Genomic DNA, 19731 nt, shown 5'->3' on the forward strand with positions numbered 1-19731 from the left:
TTGGTTCTCAGGGCATTTTGTTTTTATGAAAATCAAATAGGTCTCAATTGACACAATTCATGATCAAAACATTTAGCAAAAGGAAGAAAGGCTATAGAATTCTTGGACGTAATGACGGTAAGTCTGGTTTATTTTAAAATCTTCTTTTCTAACTATAGAATAGCATATATGACTTTAATATTCAAACTAACTATAATTAAGTGGTCAGGTAATTAAATGACAGTAACTGGTCCTCGTAACCATAAACATGTTGACATAAAATAGATGCACTATGGATTTAATTCTTGAAAATGTTACAATTATAAATATCTCGGAACACCCTATTCATATTGATATTATTTCTTCCACTTAAGATTCACTACCTTTTACATTAATTTTGGGCAACAAACCATTTGTGGCCTGGAGAAAGGTTAAAAAATTCATGTCCAGTAGCTTTTTGGTCTTTTTCTTTATTCCCTGGTCCATCATGGAATCTCAAAAGTTTCCTAATTTTGGATCCTCAATGCTCTTCATCTTTGTACTTGTTTGGCTTCATGACTATTTTGATATGAGCGTCACTGATGAGTTTTATGTAGACGAAACGCCCGTCTGGCGTACTAAATTATAATCCTGGTACCTTTGATAAATATTTCCTAAGTGTTGCAACTGTTACAAGTTTTATCCTGCCATTTAGTAAAACTCTTGAGGAGGCAATATAAGAGTCCTGCCTCAAAAGTCCCAATACCTGATGAAGTTCCAATCCTGTTAAAAAAAAAAAATGTAAAATTAAAGAACAAAAGTTCCAATATCCCCCGCGTTGCACATATTTTATATGTCCAAGGGTTCTTTAAACCTTTTTATAAATATCTTAGAGAAATAGAGAGCAAATACAATACAATTTCCAATATAATTAATAATTCTTTTAAAAATATTTGATCGACACTGCTTTTCGAATTGTCCGAGACATTGCTGATATAAATCTATGATATAAATTTGATAAAAATCTGGCAAAACATGTATTCGTGCGATTACTTACAATGCAATTTTCCAAATAATTAATATTTCCAAGGGGCAAAACTCTTGTGAAAATAATTGATCGGCACTGATTTTCGAACTTTTCATAAAGTTTCATAAAAATCTGGCAAGAATTGTACACATGAGTGCTAACAATGCAATTTCCCATATAATTAATATTATAATATTATATTATAATACTGATATAAACCTATGATATAAGATTCATACAAATCTGACAAGAATTGTACACGTGAGAGCGCTAACAATACCGGACAGACAGACGCACGCACGGACAACCGGTATTTCTAAGTCCCCACAACGCATTGCGCAGGGAACAAAAAGAAAAGTTCATTTTCATTGTGTATGTGAAAATGTTGCCTAATTTATATTGTATAGTTGGAAAATATCTCAAATAGTGACTAAATGACATGTTAATTTTGTAGTTCACCATTTTGGGGTACCCTGAGAAACTTGACCACTATTGAAAGGACAAATCAGTAATGAGAATCAGGCTAAAATAAACGATCCCTACTTTGTATCAGGTGTTTCACACATCTGAATTTTCAGTAAAGATAGAGGTGTAAATCCACTTGAAATTGGAACAATACAGGTCTGGTTTCATAAGAAAAAAATATTCATAGAAAACTAAACTTTGTAATTGTTGCAAGGCAATAAAAAATTATCATTACATTAAATTACCGCGATTTCTTAGTGAAATAAAAATTGACAATCTCACTCCTCGGACATCATATAACAATGGGTGACTTCAAGACGATGTAGAAAACCTAGAATTAGAACAGATTGAGAATGCATGATAGAAATGTAGTTCCTTGCATTTTCTATTATATTTCCAGAGCTTTTATAAAATGAAAAGTTTGATCAACTTGCTTGCTTCCTTTCTCGGTAGTTTGCTTATGCATTGTCATCAAGATTGACACATGGAAACAATGGACAGGTGGAGTCAGTTTCAGTCTTTTAACAATTTGTTTGGATATTTGGTTACATTCATTGTCCAATAAAATCTTTGTTTTATTGCAAATCCCATCATCATTTATTGTCCTCAGATGTCAATCGTAATTGCAAGGCATGAGCAATCATCCGTTTAGAAACTTGGCAAGCAAATCATGCAAATTTTGTAAAAGCATGGTTTTGTATTAATGCTCTAGGATATGGAAATAGTAATATTTTCATTCATCTCTGTTTTGCGGGGAGGTAGCACATCAGATAGATACTTTACAGAGCACAATGGATTTCTTGATTTAATTCAACCTGGTGAAGAAATTATGGCTGATCGAGGATTTACTATTCGTGATTTATTGACTGATCAAAGGACATCTTTAGTGAGTCCTCCGTTTACAAAGAAATGTGAACGCAAAATAACTCTATAACTTTATTATTAGATTGTAGAGTGTAGCATTCTTTTTTACACTAGACTTGTAGACTGACAGCCAGAACATTACAATTTAATATTACTATGCATATATATTTACATTCATACCTTACAAATTTAGATTCTCCTAATACACACTTATAGGACAAGCCCTGGATTGGTTTTATCTGTACTGGAGAACTATGACATTAATTACTGTTATAAATAATTGCTTAATGAATTCTGTAAACAATTTATGGTCAGTGGCACAGTGGGATACCTTGTAGATAAAGTTAAGATTATCTACTGATTATATGACAAACACATGTTGAAAGTGATGAACACATTTATAAGCAAATATGTATATACAGGTCAATATTTAAAAGTAACATAACTTCAAATATAATTTTTTGTAGAAAAGATATCATTATATTAAATAATGTTTATTTAAAATTTAACTTCTTAAATATCACTTTTCCAAATTGTATATTACTATATACTACAATGTACATTTGATTTTTCACAAACATGTCTCTTTTCAAACACACAAAAACATGTTTAGTTACATTTCATTAATAATTATGTAAACAAAGATAAAAAATTGATTTCTCTCTATTATTTTCCTAATTTTATGCTTACACAAATATACATGAAGACTATTAGAAATGATCTATCAACACTAGTTAAAAAAAAAACTGTTTGAAAGCTTGAAATATTACAAATAATTTTGCTAAAATTTTGTTATAAATATAAATAAATCAAATACTGCAATCATTAATAAAATGCTAATGATTTGATATTTTAATTGATGTTGTCTCTGATTCAAAGTTCATAATGAAGTGTATCTTCCTTTGAAAATCACACATCTTTCTTTTGTAGTTTCATTTTTCTGAAAATAAAAACCAAAATATCTATATATACACATTTTGTATCGCATAAGGAATAAATCATATAAATGTTAAAAAGTAAAAACAGGTATAAGTATTCCAGGGGCATATTTAGGATTCTATGGGGGAAAAAGGGGGGCATTTGTACATAATGGTACAAAATTACTGTCAAGTATAATTTATGAATGCATACCCCAAAAAGAATATTTTTTCTTATAAAAAGGGGGCATATGTAGATATTAGTGTCTGTCTATAATTGTATAGTATGCATGTCTGAGAATTTTTTTTCAGTCCGTATGGATTAGTATTTTTTTAAACCAATATTCTACAGATTTTTTTTTGTGTACACCAGCTATCACTGTTTGTTATCCCATCTTATGTCCATGTTTTATTAATAAAACTCTAATATATAAACATATTAAGTAAAAAAAAAATAAGACATTCTTTAATACTTACATGGGAGTTGACATAATCGGCTTTTTCTTTATTTGCTCTGGCTTCACTGGTGTTGATTCAATGGACCTGACTCTTTTTGTTTTCTTTTCCCTTTTTCTAGAAATAGAAGCAGCATCAATCAGTCTTTTTAGTTCGTCATCTTGAATGGTGAAGGTAGTCTCGATATTCTTAATTTGTATTTCATCACCAAAGTCATATTGTATACTTCCTGTGGTGTCCTTTTTCAAACAACCTTCAGCAAGAAAATTTGGCAACACTGCATCATGAGTCCAAACTGTGAATAAGTATTTGATTTGACAGTTTATTAGTTTTGTAACTTTTATAAGTGCAGATTTTGGTGGCATCCAAAATTTGGGATGTTTTTGTTGCTTTCCTGGTGGTTTACTCGACATTTGACGAATAGCTTCAAAACTCAATTGTTCGGATTTAATGCTAGCTGTAGCATACAACCTTTTGACTATTTCAAAGTACACCTCCTCATTAAGTGCAGCAGAAATTGGTTGCATTGAACCTGGATCATTGTTGAATGCAACCAATTTTTAAAGAGCTTCTGGTGTTTCAAAGATTGCAGATATCCATTTCTCGTGGGAAATGCCTTGAAATTTTGGACGAAAATCATTTCCACCAATGCATAGTGCAATCACTAGCGTTAAGACATACTGTCGTCCAAATCGTGCCTCTAGAATCTCTAGGATAGTAGTTATGCAGTACAGTTCAGATTTTTGTTTCTGAAGATAAACATAAACTTTGTTTCTGAATGAACCGTCACTTCGTCTCGTCCAGTGAATGGACAATGCAAATAAATGAATTATAAGACTGTCAACATCTGCTGATGTTACGATGCTGACAACTGCTTCATTTTCTTTTAAATTTTCGTTCATATCAGACAACCAATCAACCTGTGCCATTTCTGCTTCTCCTTTTCTTTGTTTAATATGGTTTAACATTTCATGTCTTATGAAGCCTGATTTTGAAAAGTATGCTCGTACAGGAGTTGTGTGTAAATTGTATGGACAAGAGCATTCATCAATCTTGTGTTTAGTACAAGTTTCTAGGAATAATTCACTATCTATATCCAAAACAACATCTTTTGTAATGTTCAGGTTCTTAACATTTCGGGCAAGATAGTTACTTATTAGCCTTTTTCCAAGATCTGTTTGTATAACAGCTGACTTTGAAAGCTTAAGCTTAGCAACGTATTAAATATCCGGTGTATGGTCCATAATCTATCACAATCTGTGAAACGTGGAGGCCGCTGAAGATCCTCGCCACGTAAACTAGAGGCTCTAAAGAGCCTGTGTCGCTCACCTTGGTCTATGTGCATATTAAACAATGGACACAGATGGATTCATGACAAAATTGTGTTTTGGTGATGGTGATGTGTTTGTAGATCTTACTTTACTGAACATTCTTGCTCCTTACTATTATCTCTATCTATAATGAACTTGGCCCAGTAGTTACAGTGGAAAATATTTTGTAAAAATTTACAAAAATTTACAAAATTTATGAAAATTGTAAAAAATTGACTATAAAGGGCAATAACTCCTTAAGGGGTCAATTGACAATTTTGGTCATGTTGACTTATTTGTAGATCTAACTTTGTTGTACATTATTGCTGTTTACAGTTTATCTCTATCTATAATAATATTCAAGATAATAACCAAAAGCTGCAAAATTTTCTTAAAATTACCAATTCAGGGGCAGCAACCCAACAACATGTTGCCTGATTGGTCTGAAAATTTCAGGGCAGATATATCTTGACCTAATGAACAATTTTATACCATCAGATTTGCTCTAAATGCTTTGGTTTCAGAGATATGAGCCAAAAACTGCATTTTACCCTATGTATTATTTTTTGCCATGTCGGCCATCTTGGTTTGCGGGCAGGGTCATCGGACACATTTTTTAAACTGGATACCCTAATGATGATTGTGGACAATTTTGGTTAAATTTGTCTTAGTAGTTTCAGAGGAGAAGATTTTTGTAAAAGATTACAAAAATTTACGAAAAATGGTTAAAAATTGACTATAAAGGGCAATAACTCCTTAAGGGGTCAACTGACCATTTTGGTCAAGTTGACTTATTTGTAGATCATACTTTGCTGAACATTATTGCTGTTTACAGTTTATCTCTATCTATAATAATATTCAAGATAATAACCAAAAACGGCAAAATTTCCTTAAAATTACCAATTCAGGGGCAGCAACCCAACAACGGGTTGTCCGATTCATCTGAAAATTTCAGGGCTGATAGATCTTGACCTGATAAACAATTTTACCCCATGTCAGATTTGCTCTAAATGCTTTGGTTTCAGAGATATAAGCCAAAATCTACATTTTACCCCTATGTTCTATTTTTAGCCATGGCGGCCATCTTGGTTGGTTGGCGGGGTCATCGGACACATTTTTTAAACTAGATACCCCAATGATGATTGTGGCCAAGTTTGGTCAAATTTGGCCCAGTAGTTTCAGAGGAGAAGATTTTTGTAAAAGTTTACGGACGACGGACGACGGACGCAAAGTGATGAGAAAAGCTCACTTGACCTTTCAGGTCAGGTGAGCTAAAAATAAGAGGTGAAACACCATAAAAAATCCCGTCATCATATAAAACATCAATATAAATAAAAACAATGTCAACAATATGTATTCCATGATCTTTTCAAAACATATTATCAATGCTAATTAGCATACATATATATGGAAAGCAAAACAAATACTTTTAAAATAACCAGTGCATATGAGCATATTAATATAGAAAATATATCAATACTTTCTGCTTGGGTGGGTTTGGATGACTTTAAATTAAACATGTATGAACGAAGCCTCGCTCAATTGTCATCCCACTCGTGTATCATAAATTTGGTCCCTAGGTAGAGAGTTTTTAGATCAGTTTTCATCATATGATGCTGAACCGTGGGAATACCTAAACAGCGGTTAAACCTTAAATCACAAGGACCTATATACCGGAAATGCCTACGATTGCAAATGAAACTTAAAATGGCACAAACACATATATCATCACGTAAACATGACAAATTATGATCAGAATCTCGAATACAAAGCAATAAAACATAGTGTTTGGAAATTTTAGCCACAACAATTTTAAAAGTTGAAACAAAATGTACAGAAGTTTTAAGTTTAAAAAAGAATAGAAAAGAGCAAGCTAGTAAGAAAGACCCTGATTGCTTGGATTTAGCGGGAGACAAAGATATATCAGAAATCAAATATAGCCCAGAAAAAACTATGACAGAAACAGAGGGAGAAAATCTTACTCAATTGGATTTGAAGAACACTTCACTAAGTTTGAACTTTAGATCTGGCAAACAGGTAGATATTAAAAGTGGGAAAAGTCAAAAAGATGAAACAACATCACTATTAAGTGAAATAGAGGAAAAATTCGGAAAGAGGCACCATATAGCCACGTTAGCTTATACTCTAGAATCAGCAAAAGAAAGACATGTGATACCTAAGTATGTGAACACCAATCTGGAATTTTTTCCATTTTTCGTATCAAATTCGGCTAAAGATTATTTCCAGGAGAAGCTTAGGACAATAAGAGCAAAAGTTAATCAATATGCATTGGATGAATTCATCAAAACATCAGAAGAACTTATAACAATTTTTACCAGCAAAGCAGAGTACGTTTAAGGAAAACTTATTGAGAACTTAAATGACAGTACAGAAGAAGGTAGACAAAAACTATCAGAGGCTCAAGGCCATATCTTAAATCTTATTGAAATATGGGACACAAAATACAATGACTACATAAAAGACTACGACAAAAAGATCAGTGGTCCAAAAGAACCAGCAAAGAAAACCTTTATTGCAAAAGGCAAGAGAGACGGGAGAAACTTTCCATACAAAAGAGGAAATTGAACTGAACTTATGTAGTTTAACAAAATTGATTTGAGAAACATAAACGATATCATCTGTGAAACGGTTATTCCATAACGGTCAACCAACTCGTGATGGCGTCCGTAAAATTTACGAAGGGATGATTTTAACTTCACCATTTGGAACTCTTGGTTTAATAGCTTCCTTGTGAGCAGCAACCCTCTATCAAGGGTAATCATGATAGGAAATACAAGCGCGGGAATATCGTATCAATTGGAAGATATATACTCCGTATGCAGGCGCTGCTGGATTGATTGATTGATTGATTGTTAGTTGCTTAACGTCCAGTGGCAAATATTTCATGCATATTCAGGACGAGAACAAGTTAACATTAAATACAATAGGTAGGTTCTGTAATAGATTAAGGGATTAAGGTCGGAGAAATTTAGACTGCCACGGGAAATGAGGGTATATTGGATAGGGACAGACATTTAGCCTTGCAACAGGTCACCTACGGACCCCTCAAAAAGTTGTTGCAAGGGTTCTTAACGTGCAAAGAGCGTGGCACTCTCTTTACACGAGGCATCGGATTTAACGTCCCCATTCTGACCGGACGTGGCTGGAAATTTGTACATCCCGCACAGCCAAACGGACGCCCCACTTTGGCGAGGGTTTTACTGCCGGTCTGAGGAAGAAAAATGGTGACCATACTTCTATTCCCCAGTCACCCTTGGGGTCTACACCTAAGAGGACAAGTACATGAAACATTGTAGAGGTCTACACTAGGGCATTATAAATGATGCAAACACATTGTGAACCGGAGCAGAACCTTCACTTACACTGTTACCATGGTAGCAAGGAAATGATAGACTTGTGGAGACGAGCGATTCCAAACACTTTTTAAAGTTTTCTCTTAAAATTAAAGACTTTCAGTTGGACCAACTCCAAGCAGTAAAACAGGTGCCGAATCACAGATTACTCATGGAAACAGATTTGCCGTATTTCACATCAAATTCGAATTTACGGATTAATAATCCGCGTCGAATAGGTCAAGTTGCCATGATATAAGAAGGCATTAGGAGCCAACCTGTAGCTGAAATATTTGCCATTACTATGGAGAATGGGAAGTCTATGGATAAAGAATGGACTGTGTTTGATATTAGTTCAGCAGCCTGCAGGAGACAGTATTAATCAGAAATGTAAATAGAGCAGATTCATGTGGACATAGAGAATACAGAGAATCAGTTGTAAATTTTGATTGGAAATTACAAAAGTGAAGATTGTTTATAATATATATATATATCAAGGAATGATATGCTAGTTTTAAATTACCTCCGCAGAGCGACAACGGAGCAATTGTGTAATTTTGAAAAATATATGTGTGTTGTTAATATGTCAACATTGGAAAATATATATATATTTGGAGATTTATTTGTTTCCCTGTGATTTTAGGAATTAGGGGCCAAAAAAGGGGCAAAGAACAAGCATTTTTCTAGTTTCATGACAATAACTTGTGTGTAAGTGTACGGATCTTTCTGAAATTGTACTACAAGGTTCCATATCACAAAGGGAAAGCTGGAATTGAGTTTGGGGGTAATTGCCCAAAACGTTTAGGAATAAGGGGCCAAAGAGGGGTTAAAAAACAAGCATTTTTCTAGTTTCCAGAAAATAACTTGTGTTCAAGTGTATGGATCTCTCTGAAATTGTACTGCAAGGTACCATAACACAAAGGGAAGGCTGGGATTGAGTTTGGGGTGATGAATCATAAGGGGGTTCAAAAAATTGGGGGGGGGGGGGGATTTTTTTTCCTTTTTTTTTCTTTAAAATTTTCCATTTTAAATTGGTGATTTCTGATTAATATATAAGAGCAAATAATAATATGGTTTGATTAGGTAAATTAAATTTTTTTAAGTTCTTAGACCACATTCATTCTGTGTCAGAAACCTATGCTGTGTCAAATATTTAATCACAATCCAAATTCAGTGCTGTATCAAGCTTGAATGTTGTGTCCATACTTGCCCCAACTGTTCAGGGTTCGACCTCTGCGGTCGTATCAGGCTGCGCCCAGCGGAGCATTTTATTTATTCATATGAAGTTGCACAAATCTGTTTTGCAAAAAATGCAACTACAAATGTTTCATGTTTTCAGGTAAATTATCCTTTTCCTGGATCACATGAAGTTGGAACTGTTTCACTTAACCAGCACCATGTTGATGAAAACACTACTAACATGACTAATGAAAGTGTTGCCAACGAAGTTTCTGGAACAGTTGGAAATGACAACAATGCTGAAACTGATTCATTCTCTTCATGTCAGAAGATATTTGCCAAGTGTTTCAATCTTGAAAGACATATAGCAATAGAAAATCATTCATATCTCACAAATTCATGTACAAGTATGGATGAAGCTGTAAATATGTATGCCTCAAAATGTGAAACACTCGGGGAATCCAATAATTTATTAGTGTCAACATTTACAACAGATACTGAACTTAATATGAGCAGTGATTCAGAGGACAGAATTGGATGGGCTATAAAAAAAATAGAAAATCGACCCGATTCTCACTACAAGTGAAAGATTACTTAATTCAAATATGTGAAGCTTGTGACAAACCTGGAAAACGTCCAGATTGCGGTTCTTTATCTGAAGAAATAAAGAAAGCTTCCAATGAAAATGGGGAAAAACTTTTCAAAAAAGAAGAATGGTTGAGCAGCACACAAATTAAAGGATTCATTGCATCCTATTTGTCAAGAAAATCAAAGTCATCTGACCATGACACTACACCTCCTCCATCTAAAAAACAATCAGTTTCTCAAAATAAATATGTGTTTGAAGAAGTTAGAATGGAAGATGACGAGAAACTTTTTGAAATCGTGACAGCTTTAGAAACGGACGACTACAATGAAAATATGAATAATATGGTTGACAATGTTTTCTTAGCTATTAACATACAATCATAATCATAGTCTCTCGGTATAGATACACAATTGTAGATATTTTCATGGTTTTATGAGTCCCCTACCGAAGAAGTCGAAGGGGACTTTAGGTTTGCACTCTGTCTGTCCATCTGTTGATTAGAAATCAATAATAACTATAACGGCAATCATCCTTATCACACACATCTTCAATAGGCTGTCCGTATGCAAATTAAAACGTAAGCTCCGACCGATCAGTTGAAATAACATTGGTAATAATTTCATCCCCTTACTTAATATTTCATGCATTAAATATCAAGAAATAAATTGGGAAGTGTATCAAAAAAAAATGCAAGTAATACACTGTTCACACTAGAGTTTATATGCTAAGGGGCATAGGCTGTGCCAATATCGGATTTTTTTAGAGCAAATCTTAGTAGACGGAGAAGAAGACGGAAACGACGGTTTTAGTTTATAAAACATTAACCTAGTGACATTAAAAGAAGACACTTTGCAACAATTTTATAACAAAATCCTCATAATCACTTACAACAACGAAAATCAGATGGAAAACCCCAATGTCTAAATTTAGCATGGTACAGACTGTTATAAATAGAAACTAAGAAAGGTAAAATCTTCGACAAAATTATCAAAACCAGACGAGACAAATCGCATTATTTATCAGCTTGAAATCAGAAATAATTTATTCCCGACAAATAGGCTATTCTTATGCTAGACAAATATTGGCAAATAAGTCCAAACATCGAGTTATTTGCAGATGTTCATTTCCAGTCTTAGGACAGGTGCATAAAAATTATTAACACTCAAATACCAGTTTTAACCACTAGTTAAGCATGGACATGATATCTTGGCCAATCATAATATTATCCGTTTACAAAACAAATAGATTAAATATAATTTGATATGAGTGTGTACAAATATAGGGTTAGTACCTAAGGTGCAAGACATGATTTTTTTCGTGAAACAAGGTATACAAAATTGTTTATCTTATTTCTGAATTTAAAATGAATTTTTCCGATTCTCCATTAATCTTGTTTCCTCATCTGCACAGGTCAAAGAGATTTATTAATAAGAATATATGAGAGGCAGGAGGAAATGTTGCAACGACTGAAAGCACAGGCAGCACATGACAACAGCTCTGCAAAATCCAAAGAATATCTGGTAGTTCCAATAGAAGATAAGGTAATGTTTTATCAGTGGGGATAGCTTAATGGCTTTTTTTTACCCCATGGCAATCCATTTTCACATGCACAGCTTTTAACTCTGTTTTTGTCTGTATATCTATGTTTTTAGACGGGATGACTTTGTATGACAAAGAGCAAAGGAAAGCTTATATTTTTAACTCAGAAATTACATGTTAACTTGGATATTCTGAGTTATGTAAACTTGAAATACAACTTAACAGCAAAGAATTCGCCATTTTAATGGGATTTTATCCGAATTTGAATCTTAGAGGTAACGTAATAACCTCCAGTTTGTAAGTTTTCATTTGTATGACGTCACGTTTAGCCATGACGTCTTTGCACCAAAATTATTTATGAAGTTTCGTGGAACTTTTTTAAATTGTCAAATTTATACATTTTTTCAAGCTCTAACGTATCATTTATTTTTGTTATTACTTCGCGTCGCCAGTAAAACTGCATTTACGACTGTCAAATCGACAATTGACGGAGGCAACTATTCAACAACAGTACAGTTATTCCTTAATTATTTTTATAATTCAAATTGTAGAGAACATGTTTAATGTTCTAAAAACATACTTTGATGATGTAGAATGCTGTGAAACAAGGGTACAAAGATGGAGAAGAAGATTGATTGATTGATTGATTGTTGGTTGCTTAACGTCCAGTGGCAAATATTTCATGCATATTCAGGACGAGAACAAATAAACAATAAATACAATAGGTAGGTTCTGTAATAGGGGCTTCCGGGATTAAGGTCGGAGAAATTTAGACTGCCACGGGAAATGAGGGTATATTTGGATAGGGACAGAAATTTAGCCTTGCAACAGGTCACCTAAGGACCTCTCAAAGAGTTGTTGCAAGGGTTCTTAACGTTCAAAGAGCGTGGCACTCTCTTTACACGAGGCATCGGATTTAACGTCCCCATTCTGACCGGACGTGGCTGCAAATTTGTACATCCCGCACAGCCAAACGGACGCCCCACTTTAGCAAGGGTTTTACTGCCGGTCGGAGGAAGACCAATGGTGACCATACTTCTATTCCCCAGTAGTAAGGTATTATTACAATATTTGATCAGCACCTACATGTACATAATTAAAAGTTTGTTTTCGCGTAATGAATGCTTGTGTACAAAGCTTAAGCAAATCTAATGGACTAAACCTGTTCAACTATATTGACAAGAAGGAAAAAAAAGTTGATGTTGGTTGTTTCAGCCACCAGAGAATTTTTTTAACCTGTGCATGCAAATTGAAGACAATGTATTATTATAGATTTTACAATTTATATGTTGGCTAATAAAAAACAATGTTGAATTTGAGGCTATTACACTATGTGAGTTCATAGTTTTTAATTCTATATGTTTTATGTGATAGCTAGTAAACTTGTAGTAACCAACAATGCCTTGTAGTTCATAGTGTCTATTGGTTAATTTTTCAAGGCTGTGTTTTATATACTGTAATTGTACTTATTTTTGCGGTGTATTTATTTTCACGAATTTCGCGATTGGTTTATTATCGCGAAAATAAATACACGCGAATCTAAATCGAACCTTTCAACTGAAAACTTACTGTTCATCTATGCATGTTATTCCCATGGGGACTAACTGTGCACCACTTATTGCGGACCTGTTTCTGTATTTTTATGAGTTACAATTTATGACTAAAATCAGCAAAGACCCATCGAAACAACATCTGATTCAAAAATTTAATAACACTTTTAGATATTTAGATGATATATTGGCTCTCAATAATGACGACTTCAGTATGTACACTAAAGAGATTTATCCTGCCGAACTGACTTTAAATAAAGCTAATATTAACAATGAACACTGCCCGTTCCTAGATCTTGATATCTTTATCTTTAACGGGAAGCTTAATACCAAAATTCATGATAAAAGAGATGATTTTTCATTTCTTATTGTTAATTATCCATTTTTAGATGGTGACGTTCCCTTGTCGCCATCTTATTGTGTTTATATATCTCAACTTGTTCGATTCGCTCGTGTATGTAACAACGTATTTGATTTCAACGAAAGAAATCTAGGTATTACTGAAAAGTCATTACACCAGGGTTTTCGATATCACAAACTAGTCAAAACATTTACTAAATTTTATCATCGGTACAAGGACATCATTCGTAAATATAAATCATCATGCAGACATCTTATACGTTCAGGTATTTCACATCCAATATTTAATGGTAATATTCTTTACAAAGCACAAAAATGTCGGCATTCGCCTCAAAAGCTAACCAAACCTTTAAACAGACTTATTCGGAAAGGATATAGTTACGATACTGTTGTCAAGTCATTAAGGATTACATATTTTGGTATTAATATTGATTCACTCATAGGATCTTTGCATCGGAAATAAACACATTTATTCTAAAACCAGTTGTTGGCATTATACGGGTTATGTTTTTCTCATATACTTTATGATGGTATGATACTAAACCCCTAACAGGAGGGATTGTACTTGATTTTCATATGATGAAGACATAATCTTTCAATCAGTTTAATTGAGGTCTGGAGCTGGCATGTCAGTAACTGCTAGTAGTTCTTTGTCCATTTATGTATCATTGTCATTTTGCTTAGTTTCTTTTGTTGCCTATTCTGACATCGGACTCGTAATTCTTTTCAACTGAGTTTTACTGTACGTATTGCTATGTGTTTCCTTATTCTACATTGGCTAGAGGTATTGGGGAGGCTTGATATCTCACAAAACATGGTTAACCCCGCCGCATTTTTGCGCCTGTCCCAAGTCAGGAGCTTCTGGCCTTTGTTAGTCTAATATGTTTTTTTAATTTTAGTTCATTTATATGTTTTGGAGTTTAGTGTGACGTCCATTTTCACTGAACTACCACACAATTTTATTTAGGGGCCAGCTGAGGACCACCTCCGGGTGCGGGATTTTCTCGCTGCATTGAAAACCCATTGGTGGCCTTCGGCTGTTGTCTGCTCTTTTGTCGGGTTGTTGTCTCTGACATAAACCCCATTTCCATTCTCAGTTTTATGTAAACTTGACCTTACATCGATGACATGACATGTTTACAACCCTGTTAATTCGTTAAATAAACAAACTAGATTATCATCAACAGGTGACGAGTAAAAACCAATTAAAGATCAAAGAAACAATAATGACTCGAGATAACCTTGAACCATATGACTTTTCAATTGTAGTTGTTATCGATTGATTTACAAACATGTGTGTATAGTAGCAGACAATTTTTTTGAAAGCTTAACTGTTATCATTTGATAACAAACAAAATTGTAATTATAATAAGATTTTATGAAAATTAAACAAGCACAAATAAGTAAACACGAATATTATTTACAAATAATCAAAGTTACAAAATGTCCACATAGTTTGTCATTTACTGAAAGCGACTTCTGCTATACCGTTCTTAACCCAACCTCTTTTCAAACTTTCATTTTTACATTGTCATGCACTAACCACCCAGCGTGTAATGGTTTTAAAGTGGAAAGTGTTAAGTCGACCTTAATGTCATTAACCTTTTTCCCGGCTTTCATCCCAGTCATGATTACAAATGAATTAAACTTGAAATCAGTTCAGTTATACCGGTAATCTTACTACTAACATTTTACCCGACGGCCATTTACGCATTTACTTTAATACAGTATACCCAACGGCTATTTCCGCTTTTACTTTTAATACAGTTCATATTGACACACGAGGCAATAATTATAACTGTTAAACGATTTTTTACTTTTACTGAGTATTTTGAAAATTACTATTCAAATGTAATTAGTGGTCTCATCCTGTATGTGCAACTTAGCTAAATATACTTAAAAGACAAAAATTGGATTACAATATAGTTATGAAAAAGTCTTGATATATGCATTTATATGATAGGTATGCATATGCTATATACTCAGTATATACATTTAACAAGTATGTATACTTCCGTTTTTCTTTCAATGTAAGTGATGCAGTAATCAAAAACATGATATCACATATTGTAACATTTGTTAAAGGCTGAAATCCAGCATACAATGACATCACAGTATTGAATTGTAAGTGTATGAATTTCAAAAGCTTACAGTAGTCTGTACTTTTTCCCTGTATTTCATTAAATTGTAAAATTTACAATCTGATCATTCTGCTAAAGTTAAGACTTTAGATACAAATAAAATATTATAATCAGTAATATAAAATCTACAATTGATGTATGATTTGAAGATATTAATTCCTTAAGTAATAATAAAATAAATGCATACAGTTATATCTGGTCTATATACCAACTTTTATAAGTGTTTGGTATTACTATAAATTTTCACTTCGTACTATGAACATCAAAATTATTTATTTTGTAAAAATATTTCCTTTCTCTATTGGAACTGTATACGTATACCTAACAACAAAATTATTTTCATTTACCTGTGTTTAAAGTTATTGCAAACGGCTGATATTTTTGTTCGAGCAGATTGTTTTTCTTTAATTGTTTAACATTTCATACCGATATAACATGTTACTTTTATTATTCCTCCCTTAGTTTATTTATTTTGTATTTACATTGTATCATAGGTCAAATATATTTGTTCAGTGTATGTTCAATGGTGTTAATATGTCCTTTGATTGAGTTAAGCTATTTCAGTTGATTTTATAGTGTGTCTTTCTATGTTGGGATGTTACACTATTGTTTCAGAAAAAGGGTGAAGGTTTGGTACCATTAAAAAGTTTAAACCCGCTGCATTTGTTTGCACCTGTCCTAAGTCAGGAATCTGATGTTCAGTAGTTGTCGTTTGTTGATGTGGTTCATAAGTGTTTCTCGTTTTTATATAGATTAGACCGTTGGTTTTTACCGTTTGAATGGTTTTACACTAGTAATTTTGGGGGCCCTTTATAGCTTACTGTTCGGTGTGAGCCAAGGCTCCGTGTTGAAGACCGTACTGTGACCTATAATGGTTTACTTTTATAAATTTTGACTTGGATGGAGAGTTGTTTCATTGGCACTCATACCACATCTTCTTATATCTAGTTACTTAGGAAACCAGTCTGATTAAAACCTCTCAGCGCTCCCATTACATTACAACATAGACAATAACAACAACCAAGACATCACCACTGCTACACATGATAAAACGTTCCAGACTACGCAACATAAATCGGACAAGATGATCAGTTTATTAGAAAGGAATCAAGAACCTTCAGTAGATTTCGTTTCTGCTTTTCTACAAGAGGCAACTCCAGATGATACTGTTCAGTCATCAGAAGTTGAAGAGCCAAACCAGTTAACTCTCACAATTCTCACAATTTAATATCTTTATTATTTTTTATTTATGAAATGCACATTTATATCCTTTGGGGTTGAAGGCATATATAAACAATACAATACAAATACATACACAATGCAAAATTTATAACATATTAAATATCATATTATGTAAATTGGTAAAACAGTAATATTTACGCAGGTGTTGTGTCCACTCCCCTCAGTGCTAATGACTTTTAAATGAACGGAACAGTAAGCTGCATAATATCAATTGAAGATAGAAGTTATTGTAATCTATCTGTTTCAGACAATTTAAAGTATTCTGGACATATATTATTTATATCTCTTTCAAGCTGATTACGCAAAGACTTATTAATTTTATATTTTAAGAAAAAGTGGGTTTCATGTTCAACCTCATTAATATTACAATTTTTACATGTTCTATTTTCTCTTTGAGTTCTTTTATATCTACCTTTCTCTATTATCAATCAATAAATGACCAACAATCAAAGTTCAGAGTTCACAAGTGTTGTTACATGCATCTGCAAAGTTATGAACATCAAAATGATATACAGTTCAAGTTACAACCCGCAAAGCCAAGGGAAAACAGACAGATCGCATGGGACCTGGAAAGACAAAATTCGTTTTGATCTCATTAATTCATATTTCGTAATCATAGAAGTTCCACAAATCAATTGATTTTGCAAACGAGTGGAATATGACATTCACACCGAGTGAAGACGGCAGAAAGAATAAGGCAAATAATAAAGTAAGAAGTCAGACATTTAACATTTCCAAACAAGCCAGTGCAAATATGAAGAACCATGGTTTGGCAGAATTTCCACCATTTCAATATAGTATTGGCGAAGAAGTATATGAAACATGTATAAGCAAAGATAAAAGAGTGTGTAGAGGATAGGAATCGATCGCAGCGCCACGAGTGTAAGAAGGAGTAGTAATTGCAACAAATAAAGATCTCCATAAATATAATTAAGTTTACAACACCGGAGAAAACAATTTCCAGTGATTGGTTTAGGGTAGATATGATCATATCCAAAATAGCAAGTCAAGAAAGAGACAGAAGCGATGAAACATGGCTGGCAATGGGCAACTTAGAGTTAGAAGGGTTTTTACCGTTTAAAGAGTTGGCCATTGTTGTGTGTAGCATTTTAACAAAACCACACAGTAGTGCACACTGTAAAAGGGGTTTTTCATGTGTAAGGAAAAACAGGACAGAACAAAGGTCATGCCAAGGAAATGATACATTAGAATCTTTATTGGTTTTGAAATCTGCATCTGAAGGTTTAAATATCTCTAGAAATATGTCTAACGCTATATTAAAGGGGCTAAATATATATCTCTTGATTCGGCTTGAGTCCTGTAAAAATTTAACTTGAGTGTTATTTATATAAGTTTGTATGTCCAACATACTCACTAAAGCAGCAGTCTTTTCTAGTCAGAGCATGGAACCAATTATTAGAAAGAAAGTAGTCTTGTGTTTAAATTAAAAACATTAAAATATTATGGTTCTTTTCTCTGTATTTACTTTTATTTATTTATTATTTATATTGTTTGAAAATGCAGTCACTGTTGTACAACTGACTGATTGTTATAATAAAAGATTTTGAATAAACAATTAGCGACATATTGTACTGCCAGACATACTTCAAAACGCAAATACAATCAAGAGGTCAGAGAACGTAAATTTCTTAATGTTTGGACCAAGGACAGACCATGGTTGTATCTTTGTATTTACATGAGAATGACTTAATAAATTTATAATTAGGTCACTTACACACACTTTTATTTATAATTAGGTCACCTACACACACTATGTAACTAATAATATATGTATGATGGTATTTACCTGCTATCCTTGTTTTCCACAGCCCCCAAGGGTGACTGGGGAATAGAAGTATGGTCACCGTTGGTCTTCCTCCGACCGGCAGTAAAACCCTTGCTAAAGTGGGGCGTCCGTTTGGCTGTGCGGGATGTACAAATTTGCAGCCACGTCCGGTCAGAATGGGAACGTTAAATCCGATGCCTCGTGTAAGGAGAGTGCCACGCTATTTGCACGTTAAGAACCCTTGCAACAACTCTTTGAGGGGTCCGTAGATGACCTGTTGCAAGGCTAAATTTCTGTCCCTATCCAATATACCCTCATTTCCCGTGGCAGTTTAAATTTCTCCGACCTTAATCCCGGACGCCCCTCTTACAGAACCTACTTATTGTATTTATTGTTAATTTTTTCTCGTCCTGAATATGCATGAAATATTTGCCACTGGACGTTAAGCAACCAACTATCAATCAATCGTGTATTCCACAGCTTTAAGAATATGGTGAACACATGTTTATATGCCATGTTTATGCAACATTGCTCATGGTAAAGAATGCCAACAAGAATGTTGGTATTAAATCTCAGTGCACTTTGATGTTTATGAGCAATTTGTATGACTGATTGATATAATTTACTCGCACGTAGTATATGTGTGTATCTGTGGAGTTACATATTGGCTATACCAATCATATATTTTGGCATGGATAATGAAATTAGATACTGTTGCATTATTATAAAATACTTTATATGGATAAACCGGCAGTAAAGCGCTTGCCAAAGTGGGGCGTCCGTTTGGCTGTGCGTGATGTAACAAGTATGCAGCCACGTCCGGTCAGAATGGGGACAAATCCGGGTGACAAACTTAACTGAAGGAAACACATCAACTGCAAGAAGACGGAACAACATATTTTTGAAGTTTTGAATATAAAGGATTTCATCTAAGACATTTTTTCCTCATTCTAATGCAGGACTTAGTTGAAGTACGGAAAAGCAAAGATGTTGTG

The 19731-nt window shown here is 33.7% G+C and overlaps 1 protein-coding gene across 1 annotated transcript; it reads right to left on the minus strand.

Annotated features, from left to right (window-relative positions):
* Window positions 1-3076: 3076 nt before the first annotated feature.
* LOC127736539 (uncharacterized) lies at window positions 3077-4237 on the minus strand. Its single transcript, XM_052247108.1, has 2 exons — window positions 3709-4237; window positions 3077-3254 (listed from the first exon to the last, which is right to left on the minus strand). Exons 1-2 carry the CDS (start codon window positions 4212-4214, stop codon window positions 3224-3226), a joined length of 537 nt encoding a protein of 178 aa, XP_052103068.1. The 5' UTR covers window positions 4215-4237; the 3' UTR covers window positions 3077-3223.
* Between the last annotated feature and the right edge of the window lie 15494 nt (window positions 4238-19731).

Source organism: Mytilus californianus, unplaced genomic scaffold, assembly GCF_021869535.1.
Source record: "Mytilus californianus isolate M0D057914Y unplaced genomic scaffold, xbMytCali1.0.p SCAF_32, whole genome shotgun sequence".
Taxonomy (NCBI): domain Eukaryota; kingdom Metazoa; phylum Mollusca; class Bivalvia; order Mytilida; family Mytilidae; genus Mytilus; species Mytilus californianus.

Coding starts and splice junctions, on each gene's coding strand:
- LOC127736539 (XM_052247108.1), bottom strand. CDS start 4,214: ATGCAACCAATTTCTGCTGCACTTAATGAGGAGGTGTACTTTGAAATA. Junction 3,255..3,708: donor CCGATTATGTCAACTCCCAT/GTAAGTATTAAA, acceptor TTTTATTTTCAG/AAAAATGAAACTACAAAAGA.